This window comes from Nomascus leucogenys, chromosome 21 (genome assembly GCF_006542625.1).
Source record: "Nomascus leucogenys isolate Asia chromosome 21, Asia_NLE_v1, whole genome shotgun sequence".
NCBI classification, from domain to species: Eukaryota; Metazoa; Chordata; class Mammalia; order Primates; family Hylobatidae; genus Nomascus; species Nomascus leucogenys.
In genome coordinates, this window is record NC_044401.1 from 1,987,497 (window position 1) to 2,002,555 (window position 15,059).

The window sequence follows — 15,059 nt, forward strand, 5'->3', positions numbered from 1 at the left end:
CTGGAAGATCTTCAGGGGCAGTAACACATATGGAACTGCCATCTCCTATTATAACAATGCCTTCTTCTGGAATACCTTCTGAAAGACCTGCCTGAGGTTGTTTTACAGTTAACTTTCATTTTTGTAAAATAAGTAGAAGGAGTACAATCTAAAATAACAATAAATGTATAGTATAGTAAATATATAAACCAGTAACAAAGTAATTTATTATCACTTAGTATGTTATACTGTACATAATTGTATGCGCTATACTTTTATACAACTGGTAGTGCAGGTTTGTGTACACCAGGATACACTGCACTACAACATAAAGACAGCTACATCATTAGGCAATAGGAATTTTTCAGTTCTATTATACTCTCATGGGTTCACCATCATTTATGTGGTCTTTCACTGATTGAAACATCATTATGGGACACATGACTGTATTTAAAAATAAAAAAAAACAGAACGGTTGTATGAGTACTGGAAGTACAGTTTCTACTGAATGAGTGTTGGTTTTGCACCATCATAGAGTTGAAAAATTGTGAGTCAAACCATCCTAAGTTGGAGACTTGTGTGTATTCCTAAGTGACAGCTCTGTGGTACATTAGGACATTAGGAATATTTGGGAATATTAGCAACTTTACTGGTTTCGATATCAGTCATTCTGGCTCTAAATTCTGGTTCTGGCACTTACTAGCCAGGCTATTTTCTTTTTTTTCTATTATTATTATTATTATTATTTTTGAGACAGGGTCTCTCTCTGTTGCCGAGGCTGGAGTGCAGTGGCACAATCTCGGCTCACTGCAAACTTGACCTCCAGGGCTCAAGTGATCCTCCCACCTCAGCCTCCCAAGTAGCTGGGACTACAGGTGTGAGCCACCATGCCCGATTGATTTTTTTACTTTTTTTGTAGAGACAAGGTTCCACTATATTGCTCAGGGTGGTCTCGAACTCTTGGGCTCAAGCGATCCTCCTGCCTTGGCCTCCCAGTGTTGGAATTACAGTCATGAGCCACCCTGCCTGGCCAGGCAGGCTATTTTCAACAAGCTACTTAACTTCTCTTAACTTCAGTTTCTTCTGTAAAATAGGAACCATAGTAGAAGCTATCAAAATGTGAGATTTAAATGAAATGTGTAAAGCTGCTAATCCAGTGCCTGACACAACAAAATTCTTAATAAAGGTTAATCATTCAGTCAATACAAACAACTTTCTATTAAGGAGCTTAAAATCTCTGGAGTGAAGGATTACACAAACGCTCCTTTTGACACTCTTACTCTTCTTCTAATACCAAACTATTGGCAATTCCTGAACTCATCATGACTTGCTCACAGATCTTTACCTTTTTATCTGCCACTTCTCCAGGAGGACTGCCATTCTCCCACAAAGCCCCTATGCCTTTGTGGAGTCTTGGCTGAAACCCCAAGCTCTCTGCAAAGCTTTTCTTGGTATTGACATCACCACCATCCCACAGAATTCATTAGTGTTACATGCTATCTCTGGACCTTGGACATACTTTTAATATTGCATTTATTGTAACAAATGGTAATTACTGTATTTTCTTAGTGTCTCCCCTCTTCCACTAGACTCTGAGCTTTTGTGGTATTCACTTTGTAACCACAGCATCTGTCTAGTTCTTAGCAAACAAAGCGCAGGGTTGGATGCTGATGCATGACTTCATGACTTGGGCTCCCTCACTTAGCAGTAACGTGACCCTAGGTGACACCTCCTAATCTACACTCATCTGTAAAATGGCGGTGATAACTTGTACATGGTTATTACATGGAGTCCAAGAGACAGCGAGAAGGATCAGCAGCATGGTACCCGCACCTCCTAGCCGCTAGCTGGCCGAGGCCGAGGGAGGAAATGCTTTGGCCAACACTGGCCGGAAGGGGCGGGACTGCGAGTTAAGAGGAGCAGGCGAGCCCCACTGCGCAGGTGCAAACGGGTGGGGTTGGCGTGCCGGCTGGTTCCGGGGGCGCACTCGCGGCTGGGGCAGACCGCGGTCGCGTAGCTGACGTCATCGCTTTGCGCTGCCACGTCTGCTCAGCTCCGCGGTAATGGAGGCTGGGGATGGGTGCTGAAGTACCAGGCTCTGGCTCTAGCTTTAGCTCTGGCACTGGAACTGCCTCGGAGTCTGGGTCTGAGTCTGGCAGCCCGAAGCCTGGACACCTTTTCTTGATTCTCTAGGCGGGGGCTGCCTGCGTCCAAGCAGCTGGTTTGCAGCGTTTCAACGCGGGGAGGGAGTTCCCTTACTTGGGGTCCAGTCTGTAAAGTTGTCGCCGCTTTCTAGGGATCCCGCCCCACCGGCTGGGACTCTTCCATGCGTGAGTATTACTGAGCTGCCGCAAGGTCCGGCTGTCCTGGACCTGCCTCGGCCCTCTTGGGTGTGCGGCGGAGACTGCTTTGTCGACCTTTCTGCCGACTTCTCTTAGGGACCAGTCTGTTGAAGTTTGTGGTCTCCTGCAGTCCACCCCACCGCATACTCTCACCTCTTCCGTCCCAGTTTTTTCCATGCACTTTTCTTTCCCTTTGCTCGTTAATGGAGCAAGGACCAGCAGCCCCTGCATCCAGCGGTTTGAATGCTTTGTTTCACTCGGGGTTAGTTTACAGCTGAAGGCTGTTAGGAATAGGGAGCATTTGAAAACAAGGGTTTTTTCCAGTGTCATCCTTGGGTTTTAGTTGTATTGTTTAGGAAACATTGGTATCCATGTTGGCAGAATCATGATTTTTGCCGTAGAATGATGAAAACAGCTTTTTTTTTTTTTTTTTTTCAGTGAGGATCTTTATCTTTTACTTGCCTCTTAATCTTGCAGTTTCAGTAATTTCTCTATGATTTTACACCAGCTTTTCTGGAGCGGGCATCCCCTTGAAGAGTTTCTTTCAATGTTTTAACCCTAACATATAGAGATACCACTTGAACAGTTTTACTTTTAAACAGTTAAAAGAACTACTGGTGGTACCCTTTCATTCCACTTCCTCAGTCCTGACAACCTCTACAGAACAGAAGACACTTCCCTCTCCACCACCACCCCCCCCCGCCAGTGAAGAAACACACTCAGAAGTTAACTTATCCGGATGAGGTCAGATAATATGTGACCATCTGAGCTCACAACCCATATCCCTTGATAACAAAACCTAACGTTTTATAAAGTGCCGATTCTTCTATATTTCAAGTAGTTTAAGTGTGAAACATTGAGCTGGAAATGTATAAGGCGTGATGTTTCTTGTAAACTTCTATCTGGTTATAATATCTTACAGATGATACAAATCAGTTGACAAAAGACACAGGTCATCACTTGCCTGAAGCTGAACAGAGCTTAGATCAGAACTTAGGCCTTTGGCCCATTAGAGTCTGAATAGTTGTTTAATTCGAATAACGTAGGTAGTAGACACTGGGAACATTCGTCTGAAAATCTTCTTTTGTAAGGCCTGCTCACTCAGTGTTTCTCGTTGTTTTGTTGCCTGCTTTAAAAATAGTCTACTGATATTTAAATGTTTTTGTTGTCGTTCAGAGTTGAAACTGGTTGACAACCATTAACCTGGGTTGCAACTACAGGTGGCACTGGAAGCAGACTGGTTCCTGGACATGCCCGGTGGAAGGAGGGGCCCTAGTCGGCAACAGCTAAGCCGTTCAGCTTTACCTTCTTTGCAGACTTTGGTTGGTGGGGGCTGTGGCAATGGAACAGGCTTGAGAAACAGGTAAAGAAAAAATAAGGCTATATATAATTTTAATGTCCTATGATCAGTAAGACTAACATAAAAGTCATCATGTCATTCAGATATTTGCTTATTGATATTTATTCTTGACACTGAGGTAGAATCCTGCCCTTCAAGACAAAATTCAGAATTTCAAAATACTTTGGAGGTAAAAAGATGTGACATGGGGCCCACAAAGTGAAAGCAGTCCCATTCTTTCTTTTGGCTGATCATCTAAATTCTGGTTATCCCCTTTTTATCTATTAGAAGAAGGGAGAAGTGAATGAAAATACAAGGTAAGTGTGATGGTTTATCTACTTATAAGCATTCTTTTTTTAGAGGGCAAATTATAAGTCAAATTCCATCAAGGGTTTTAAATTGTCAGAAAATTGTTTGGTCTTAATAAATGTTAGCAGTTTATTAGCTGGGGTAGCCCCTGCCATCAGGAGGTTTAATAATGTAGCAGTGCAAAGAGATACTTTTACCTAATCAAGTATTTGCTCAAGATAATTTCTGCCAGCTAATTTCTCCTTCCTGCCTGAAAAAAGTTTTTCTCTTGTCTTGATTTTAATTTTCAGAGCTAGCAATCAGTACTACTGTGTTTTCAGGCCTGTCTAATGGTATTTATGCACTTTTGTTTTCTAGGCCTGACCTTTGCCCTTTTTTTTCCTGACTTTACAATCCCTATTCCACCCAATCTTTAAAATTAGTTCTGATCTCATCATTTCAGTGGAGCTCTCCCTGAAATTCCAGTTTGAAGGGATTTTTCCAGTCTCCGATTCTCATACCAAATTTTAATCTAAGTTTTGCTTATGTATGTATACAGAGTAACTAGTTTATGCTAGAGTATTTTTTACTCTGCTGTGCGTTGGATTTCCTTATTTTAAAAATGATGGTACTGTTTGCATCATAGCAGGATGTTGAAATAAATGAAGTAGTAAATTGCAGTGACTTTAAAAAACTTTACTGAATTTTACAAAATTTCTACAAATATTATTTTATGTATTTAAAAATAAGAATGAGAATATGCGAAAATGCTTTTGAAGAAAGGTGCTATCTAATATAGGTATTGAGATAAAAGTTGTTTGCTATTTGAGGTATGTGCCTTAATTTTATTAATATAGGCTATCAACTTATTGATTCAGTACTTTCAAATTGTGATAGAAAATCTTAGCTGTCCCTAACTAGGATTCTAGCTAGCTAAAAAATTCTAGCTTTACCTCCGTATTAACTCTAGCAGTTCTTTGTTCATTCTCTTTGACTTTGGCTTTGAGGATTCCTGTAGATAATTATGTTCTCTAGATAAAAATGTTCTCAGACTGTCCCGTGAAATCCCTCTTCAGTGTCTCAGGGGTTGCTGTAGGAGGGCTTAGAAGGGAAAATGGATCAGGCAAGCCTAACAGTCTAGGCTTGAGGTTTCCTAGTCTTCTCTTAATTAGACTGACTCATTTTCCTATGTGTTTTAAGATACTATGTAAAATATCATGAGGAAAGGAAAATAAAGTGTTCTGCTATTAAAAAGAACTGAAAGCCAATGAAAATGTCATTTGTAGATGCTTCTGCTTGCACTTGGAGTCTGCAGATAGTATACTGGGAAGAAGTAGGAACATTCGGAAAATACCTCTGCTCTTGACTGGGTTTGGTATTCTTTTCTCTGCCTTCACTGTAGCGCTTCTATCCTGGTATTCAGGGTTCCAACCATGGTTGCTTTAATTTGCCTTTCTCTCCTCCTTCAACATATGTTCATTTAGCAATTAACTGGGGGGAGGGAGGGGGTGGGTAGAAGAAAGTATTTTCCAACATTTTAAAATGAAAGAAATAATTGTTTATGGTTTGAAAAGTCACCAAGACTATTATTGAGTGATTATTTGTGACATGTTTACCTAGAGAAATTATTTGGGGAAAAGAAAGCTTTATATTTGTTTCTTGGTGGGAAGCAAGCAGCTGGAATAATTTGTTATAAAAGACCTGGGGAAGAGGTATGAAAACATGAAAGAACTAGCAGATAGCTTATAATACAGTTTTAGGAAGGATATATAGAAAGAAGGAGTGTCCAGATGAGAAGAACTCACTTCTGGAGTGTCTGTAGAGTATTGAAGGGGAATAGATAATTGCTTCAGTATTACATACTTTTGGATGATACATGTGATGCTGCAAGACAGACATAGGTCAGCTGGAGAGGAGAGCATTTGTCCCTGTTTGGTAGGTGCTTGTGGTCTGATTGGTGAAGTTAAACTCTAGAATGTCAAGGAGCTAGTTTGGTAACACAGTCAAGGTTGAAATTGTAGTTCCTTGTCCTGCTGTCCACATCTGGGGAGCAGGGATTTGTTCTTGCAACAGTGTATTTAAAGTATTATCCTTTTAAAAAAGGAAGGTATATTGTGTATTTCTGGATATCTTGGAGAGTTCCTGGTTGAGGGAGAATCTTATTTGAGAACTGTTGTTTTCTTTGCTTATTCCTTGCATATACTTTGTTAATAATATCACCTGAACATGTCCAAATGACAACTGCTTTCCCTGTCTCTTCTATTCCTCTTTATGCCTTTGAATCTTTCTTCCTTCATCCATTTGCTTCCCTAAATTCTGCTGCTTGCTGGCTCCATACCAGTCAGTCTCAGGCCTGCTGTGTTAACCCTTTCCCACACACAAACTTTATATGCAAGGACAAAACACAGGTGTTCAGCATAAACCACATTGTTTATATAAACAGTTTAGGCACAGTGAGCCACTCTTGTTATTTAGGGAAAGTTTATATCACTGTAGGGAACTGTTTACTAGTCATGGTTCCCAGATGTAAGCCTTGTAAGCAGGCCTTCCTAAGAGTAGCTGTGTTGAACACCTGCTTTCCTTCTGGGAGTCTAGAATTTTGGTACTGCTAGAAAGAAGGTGCCCATGTGGCCAGCCCCCAGTAAAAACCCTGGGCATCAAGTCTCTAATGAGCTTTCCTGGATGAGTAGCACTTCACATGTGTTGTCACAACTCATTGCTAGAGAATTTATATGGGTTCTGAATAGATTCTTAAATCTATTTTTATATTCTTTTTTTTGTTTTTTTTTTTTGAGATGGAGTTTCACTCTTGTTGCCCAGGCTGTAGTGCAATGGCACTACCTCAGCTCACTGCAACCTCCGCCTCCTGGGTTCAAGCAGTTCTCCTGCCTCAGCCTCCCAAGTAGCTGGGATTACAGACATGTGCCGCCACGCCTGACTAATTTTGACCCACCTGCTTCAGCCTCCCAAAGTGCTGGGATTACAGGCGTGAGCCACTGTGCCTGGCCCTATTTTTGTATTCTATTAGAGGAATAATACTTACATTTTTTCCTAAATAATACCTCTGTGACTGATTTTCTGAGATACATTGACAATCTGTTTATTTTAGTTTTAAAAATGATCATATCTCTTCTCAAGTTCTCAACTTTATAGATCAGATAGAGAAGACATAATCTCATAGATTCTTTTTATATAGGAGTACTTTTTTTCCACTGATGCTCCAGATCTCTAGCTCTCGTTTATTTTATTTATTTATTTATTTTTGAGACAGAGTCTTGTTCTGTCACCAGGCTGGAGTGCAGTGGCACGATCTCGGCTCATTGCAACCTCTGCCTCCTTGGTTCAAGCGATTCTCATGCCTTGGTCTCCTGAGTAGCCAGGATTACAGGCACACGCCACCACACCCAGCTAATTTTGTATTTTCACCATGTCGGCCAGGCTGATCTCGAACTCCTCACCTCGTGATCTGCCTGCCTTGGCCTCTCAAAGTGCTGAGATTACAGGCGTGAGCCACCGCACCCAGCCATATCTTGTTTTATTTGACCTTGGTCTCTTTGTTTTCTGGCTTGACATTTAATAGTCAAGGCTGTATAGAGTATGACAAGTGTAGGTCTTTTCTACTTTGTTTTGAATATCTTTTTTGAGGCCCAGCATTTTACTGACTTTGTTAATGGTAAAAACACATTTGTCTACTTCACTTGGGAAAAATTCTGTAAGAACCTTTTAACCCTTAAGTCATAACAAGTAATTTAACATGTGTTCCCCCTTAGTGTATTTTTGACTGAAGGGAAATAAGAATTTTTAGTTTGTCTGGAGTAGAGGCTCGTAATCATGTAACTTCTCATCAGAGTTTTTAATTTCATAAATCAGCTGGAGTGAGGGAATAGATTGGCTTCTTGTTGTAATCCTCTTCATGCAAGTCTACCAACTTGTAAACTTCAGAGGCGCCTTTCATGTTGTATTTTGTGGAATGGTGCCTCCTGGAGTTTTTACAGTGCTGTGGCCCACCTCAAAGACTGGTTTATGATTGAGCAGGTATGGTTCTGAGACCTACTGATGGTTCACAATGTGTTACTTGGTAGGCTTGCTCTATTGGAGTATACTCTGGGAATGAGAAGAAGAAACTTATAATCTTTTCCATACCCTCCTCCCCCAGTTCCTGTTCTTCCCTTCTAGGTCTTCTGAGTTTCTGCCATAGTATTCTTAATTGTTCAGAATCAGCAGAGTTCATATTCCCATGGGTCACTTAAAGTACTGTAACTGCTACATACCAATTTCTGTATTTGGAAATTTTAGAGTAGAATGATAACGCGAATTTTGTTCCTTCTCTCAAATCATCTTTGGAAGTATCTAAGCCAAGCTTCTTTTCTTTGGTCTGTAACTAATAGTAGACCCTTAGATCTCTGTAAGTATTCCCAGTCATATAAACAAAGGAAACTTTTCTCTTACTTCCATCTTATACCTTTAGGTAGCCCAGCTATTTCTGATGTGTAAAAGAGCATGGAATAAAGAACAATAAGAAGATAGGGATTAAAGTCTCTGCATCTTTTTGTGTTTTAAGGGATATCTCTCTTTTTCATAACTGTATTCGTCTACTGCCTTCTCAACCTAAAGGTACATATTTGCAGTGAATTAAGAAAAGTATAGTCTCTGTTCTTAAGATTATGATCTGGTAGACAACACATAGATGCATACAAAAAATTGTGTAACAATATGAAAAGTACAGTAATAAAGGTGTAGTTAGGTATTATGGTGGCACAGAGGAGAGATGAATCAGTTTTGATGGAGTGAGAATAAGCTTCCCAGAGAATGTGTTTGAGTAGCTTAAAAATCTTGAAGAATGAGTTAAAAAAAAGTTTGGAAGGATTTTGTCAGTAAATATGTATGTGAGAAGTTAAGGAAGGTGATTATGGAAGGTGATTAGTACATTTAAAGGGAATAACATGTGCAAAAGAAGAGCATGTATGTTCCAGAAAGCAAATAGCATAAGTATCATATAGGGTGCATGTGAAGGAGTGATGAGGTGAAGCTAGTCTGTTAAGCTGAGGGACCTCGTAGGGCTACTAAAAATTTTTGGCTATTACCCCACTGGTAGTAGAGAGCCATTAAAGGTTTTTAGGTAAGAGTAACACTATCAGAGTTTTATCTTAGAAAGATCCCTTGAAGACAGGTTGGAGAGTTTGGTGAAAGTGGAATTGAGTATAGGAGGATTACTGCAATAGTTTTGGTGAAAATAGTGAATGCTTGAACTAAAGCAAATGAGTTTAAAGAGGAAGGTACAGTTTGCACAAAGTTTTATAAAGTAGAATCTAGGAGAGTTAGAGAGTGATTGGACATGGAGAGGCAGAAGAAAAGTTTTTTTTTCTTTTTTAATTTTTTTTTTATTTTGAGATGGAGTCTCGTTCTGTCACCCAGGATGGAGTGCAGTGGCATGATCTTGGCTCACTGCAACCTCCACCTCCCTGGTTCAAGTGATTCTCCTGCCTCAGCCTCCCAAGTAGCTGGAATTACAGGTGTCCACCACCATGCCTGGCTAATTTTTGTATTTTTAGTACAGATGAGGTTTCGCCATGTTGGCCAGGCTGGTCTTGAACTCCTGACCTCAGGTGTTCTGCCCACCTTGGCCTCCCAAAGTGCTGGGATTATAGACGTGAGCCACCGCGCCTGGCCAAGAAAAGTTTTAATATGACTCCCAGGTTTCTGATGTGGGCAGCTAACTGAGTGGGCCATGAACTAAGGTCAGGACTGTAAGAGGGAAGAACACAGAGATGTCCAGTAGGGAGTTGAATAATGTGTCTATAATTTAGCAGTGAGCTCTATGGAGAGAAATTATAGTCTTCATCATGTAGGAGATAATGGAGGCCATAGCTGCATCTTAGATCACTGACAGAAAGTGTGGAGGGAGAAGAGAAGAGGATCCCAGGATGGAGTCTTGGGGGGAAAACCGACAGTGAAGGGGTAGATGGAGGAGACAGCAGGAGCCCTTTATGTTCTGTGATAGTGGAGGTTATCACCACTTGAGTTAACCATAGTTTTCTCTTTCAGGAATGGTAGTGCTATTGGCCTTCCAGTCCCACCTATCACAGCCTTAATCACCCCAGGTCCTGTTCGTCATTGCCAAATTCCTGACTTGCCTGTGGATGGGAGCCTACTCTTTGAATTCCTTTTTTTCATCTACCTGTTGGTTGCTCTTTTCATTCAGTACATCAACATTTATAAAACAGTGTGGTGGTATCCTTACAATCATCCTGCTTCTTGTACATCACTGGTAAGTCTTACTCAGACTTTAAGTTCTTCATGTTACTTACCCAAGAAACTACCTGGAAAGCCTTTCTGTAGAAATTGTTTTTCTTAGTAATTTTTCTTTTAATAAAATGTTTTTCTGCTAGGCCACAGATTACTTCCAGAAATAAAATTTCATGATAAAATGGTTAAATTATAAGTACTACCAGAGGAAGTAAAAATATAAATGAAAATGCAGAAAACATTTAAATAATTTATTATAATAATATCACTGAAAGGTTTTGGTATTTAGTTTACTCTACACCATTTTAAATTCGTAAGTATAAGGTGTCAGTGTTACAGTCTTAACACATTCTAACAACTCTACCCTTTTAATGGCTGAATTAGGATAATGGTAGCTTCTGTAACAAATAAACTCTGAGGCAGTTGTCCTGGTTGCCAGGAGTTCTTCAGGGGACCCAGGCTGATGGAGATTCTACTGTCTTCCAACATGTGACCTCCAAGGTGGCTGTGGCCCATCCCTGTCAGCCAGAAGGGGAAAGAGCTTAGGGCAATATAAAGGACAGTTTCTCATGGGCCAGGCTTACATCATTTCCACACATGTCCACTCCTAACTACAAGAGAAGCTAAATATAGTCCTTTAGCTGGGTACATAGTGAACTTAAATAAAATTGGGAAATTGGGAAGTGAAATTGAGAAATTGGCTGTCTTTGCTGAAGTACATAAAAATATATTGTAGGCTTCTTCTGTTCTCTCTCCATTTATTAAGAGTACCATGATAGGCTGGGCGCGGTGGCTCACACCTATAATCCCAGCACTTTGGGAGGCTAAGATGGGTGGATCACAAGGTTAAGAGATCGAGACCATCCTGGCTAACACGGTGAAACCCTGTCTCCACTAAAAATATAAAAAATTAGCCGGGTGTGGTGGCAGGTGTCTGTAGTCCCAGCTACTCGGGAGGCTGAGGCCGGAGAATGGCATGAACCCAGGAGGCAGAGCTTGCAGTGAGCCGAGATCGAGCCACTGCACTCCAGCCTGGGCGACAGAGCAAGACTCTGTCTCAAAAAAAAAAAAGAGTACCATGATAGTCTTGATGCAGAGAAGGTTCACCATAGAAGGGTATATAAAAAAATATTGGTAAGGCCTGGGCATGGTGGCTTATGCCTATAATCCCAGCACTTTGGGAGGTGAAGGCAGCAGGATTGCTTGAGCCCAGGAATTTGAGACCAGCCTAGGCAACATAGTGAGACCTTGTCTCTACAAAAAATAAACAAAATTAGCTGGGCATGGTAGTGCACACTTGTGGTCCTAGTTTCTGGGGAAGCTGAAGTGAGAGGATTGCCTGAGCCCGGGAGATCGAGACTGCAGTGAGCTAAGATTGTGGCCACTATACTAAGGCTAGTCAGATGACTTGACAGATAGGTTGTTGGCAATGGCAGATTTGAATGAGTGATAGAGATAGGCTCTAGACGAAAGAAGACTATTGTCTTCTTATATATGTGTTTGGGACTAATAAAGATTAGAAAGCCTCCCTAGCATGGTGAACATAGAAAGGAAATGTGGGCCAAAATCCTTAAGATAGTATGGAAAAAGAATAAAAATTTTTGTTTTAAATATTTGTGTCATTTGATTGTTCCTGGTATTAACTATTAAGAATTTTCTTAATAGTTGACCTTATGTTGACCTTCTGTTTACTTAATATCATGTGATAAGAATGTCAGTTTCTGTGTTGAAAAATTGCAATGATATAGTGCCAAATCTTTTTTTTTTTTTTTTTTTGAGACGGAGTCTCGCTCTGTCGCCCAGGCTGGAGTGCAGTGGCGCGATCTCAGCTCACTGCAAGCTCCGCCTCCTGGGTTCACGCCATTCTCCTGCCTCAGCCTTTCCGAGTAGCTGGGACTACAGGCACCCGCCACCACGCCCGGCTAATTTTTTTTGTATTTTTAGTAGAGACGGTGTTTCACCGTGGTCTCGATCTCCTGACCTCGTGATCCGCCCGCCTCGGCCTCCCAAAGTGCTGGGATTACAAGCGTGAGCCACTGCGCCCAGCCCCCAATTTTTTTTTTTAATAGTCTTTTTTTCTTACCTGAATTAAGAGCTTATTGAGTGTAGGAACTGTACTTCATTCATCCTTTTTGGCCATGGTGTTTTAAAAAGAAGTTGGATTGGATGTTCTTTAAGGCCTTTTACAGCTATATAGTTCTATAAATAAATACTATCTTAACAGTGTCAATAACAAACACACATTAAAATATTTAGTAGATTATTTACAAGTATTATCTCATTTACTCTTTATAAAAATGGGTAGGTACTGTTATATGACTCCCATTTTATATATGAATGTAAGACAAAATGGGTAGGTACCATTATATGACTCCCGTTTTATAAATGAATGTAAGACCTATAAACTGGTTCAAAAATCACATAGCGGCATAGTGAGTGCCCAAGTCCAGACCAATTACTATGCTTTACTTCCTGTTTTAGTCCTACATTTATTCTGTAAGTGCTTCTTGGGTAGTTCATTATAAAATTTCTACTTGGTTTGACATTTCCCTGGAAACTTCTCATTTGTTGAATTTTCAGTCTCATCGAAGAGTTCTTTGCCCAGTCTAACATATCTGACTATAGATCTTTAGAAAGTCGCCTACAAATACTGCCTTGAAACAGGGAGCCAGGGTTCTTGTCATAATCAGGAACCTGCTGTTTAGCTGCTGACTCCAGAATTAATGCTTCCTTTGCTTTGACCCTTACCACCAAAAATGGATGCCTTTTGCTACCTTTCCCCCTAACTTGACTCACTTCTATTCAAGTTTTATATGATGCCTGTGGTTGACAGAACCTGAATCGTATCTAGAGTCTGAGTTGCAAGAAAGTTTGGAAATGTCATTTTTAGCTTTCCAGCCTCTGCAGTAGAGGAACGCACACTTAATGGAGGTTGTAGAGTAGATTGGCTCACTTATCTGATGCACATAATCTTTGCTAACACAAAGCTTAAAATTGGATTGTGAAGCCAAGAGTAACATGTGAAATAGCAAATAAGAGTTTAGCCCATGAATCTGAAAGGAGCCTGTATCAGTGAGTTATTCAAAGATAGATTGGACTGCTGGAGATCAAGTTATTTCCCATCACTGAAGGTATTGAAGTGTGGAAGGTGGTTACGTGGCCAGGAGGCGCTAGCAAGGACTTCTGTCCCAAATATGTGGTCTGTCTTTTAAGTTTTCTTCTGTTATGAGAGTCTGGGTCAGATACTTATAATAATTTTGTCAGATTTATATATTAGGTTTTTATTTTTCCATTTCAGGACCTTAATATCAAAAAGAAAATGTGGACACCTGAATATGTGAAGTATCATTCTAGCTGTCAACCAATTAACTGAATGAGTCTTAACCCTAAGAAACATAAAAGCTAGAAGTAGTAAATTATTCAGAATAGCCAGGAATAGAGGGCTCTGATTAATCAAATATTCTGGGTTACAAAGAGTTAATCATAAGCACATTACCGTTTTCATTGATTTGGTTTTAACATGATTTGCTTAACAAAAAGATGTATTAGGCACTTAAATATTTTGATTTTTTTTTTTTTTTTTTTTTTTTTTTTTTTTGAGATGGAGCTTTGCTCTGTCAGCAGGCTGGAGTGCAGTAGTATAACCTCTGCTCACTGCAACCTCCCACTCCCTGGTTCAGCGATTCTCCTGCCTCAGCCTTCCGAGTAGCTGGGATTACAGGCATGCACCACCATGCCCAGCTAATTTTTGTATTTTTAGTAGACACAGGGTTTCACCACATTGGCCAGGATGGTCTTGATCTCCTGACCTCATGATCTGCCTGCCTTGGCCTCCCAAATTACTGGGATTACAGGCGTGAGCCACTGCACCTGGCCAATATTTTGATTTTTAAAAATGTCTTAGATGGACTTGTGATGCATTAATAAGACCCGGACATCAGCCAGGGGTCTAGTGAATCTGCCTGCATTATTTTGGAGGAGTAGGGTCAGCAGGGAGGAGTCCCAAAAATAGGAGGGGATAAATACTGTTAGAATCCGTTATACTTAGGGAGAAAAGGAAATGATCTAAGGAGTGGAAAGCCACTCTGTTGACATTCTGGCTGTACTATCTCTAAAATGTATACTAAATTTGGCCAGTTAATTCCATCTCCATTGCTACTCATGCTGTTCAGTCTGTTATCATTTTTCACTCGAATTAAAAGCAAGAGCTTCTTAACTGATCTTGCCCCACTACAATAATTGTCTCACTTCAGCCTTCTTGCTGCTTTTTAGACACACTAGGCATATATTTTCCTATCTTAGGGGCTTTGTGATTGCTTTTTCTTCTGTCTGGGGCCCTTTGTCCCCAGAGCTTGTAATGCCAGGTGCCTTTTTTTCATTCAGCTCTCAGCGCAAATGCCATCCTCTCAGAGATAGCCTCCCTAACTACCAATTTAAATGGGCTCTGCACCTCCTTCTTAAGTCATTATTTGTTACTGTTTTATTTCTTACAAGCAGTTTTAACTATTTACAATGCTTTTGTTTGGGAGCTTGTTTACTGTCATTACTTGCCCTGCTTCTCCAAACAAATTTATTGAAGATATGGGTTTAGCTGCCATAACAGGGTGGCTAAAACAAAATAGAAACTTATTTCCCTATTTAATAAAAGTTTAGGTGGGTGATATAACATCAGCATGGCAACTCTTTGTATTTATTGCTCTTCCAAACCATGGTCCAAGGCAGGTGCTCTAACTCCAGTTATCATATCTGACCAACAGGAAGGAGAAAGAAAAGAGAAAAGGGGACAGCTCCTTCTAGAAGAGTATGGCTTAGCAGTTGTGTGTATTACTTTTTCACTCATCCCTTGGCTAAAAGTAGTTTTGCAA

At 40.4% G+C, this 15,059-nt stretch overlaps 1 protein-coding gene across 3 annotated transcripts in view; it reads left to right on the forward strand.

Annotated features, from left to right (window-relative positions):
* Positions 1-1,962: 1,962 nt before the first annotated feature.
* Positions 1,963-15,059, forward strand: part of TMEM39A (transmembrane protein 39A) — a 37,327-nt gene continuing 24,230 nt past the window's right edge. For all 3 annotated transcript variants that reach the window (XR_004027560.1, XM_030801801.1, XM_030801802.1), the window contains exons 1-3: positions 1,963-2,309; positions 3,498-3,684; positions 9,994-10,216. Coding sequence is in view for 2 of the 3 variants with exons in the window: in XM_030801801.1 (XP_030657661.1) it covers positions 3,572-3,684; positions 9,994-10,216 (336 nt within the window). In the remaining variant the exon portion in view is untranslated. The remainder of the gene's footprint in view (positions 2,310-3,497; positions 3,685-9,993; positions 10,217-15,059) is intronic.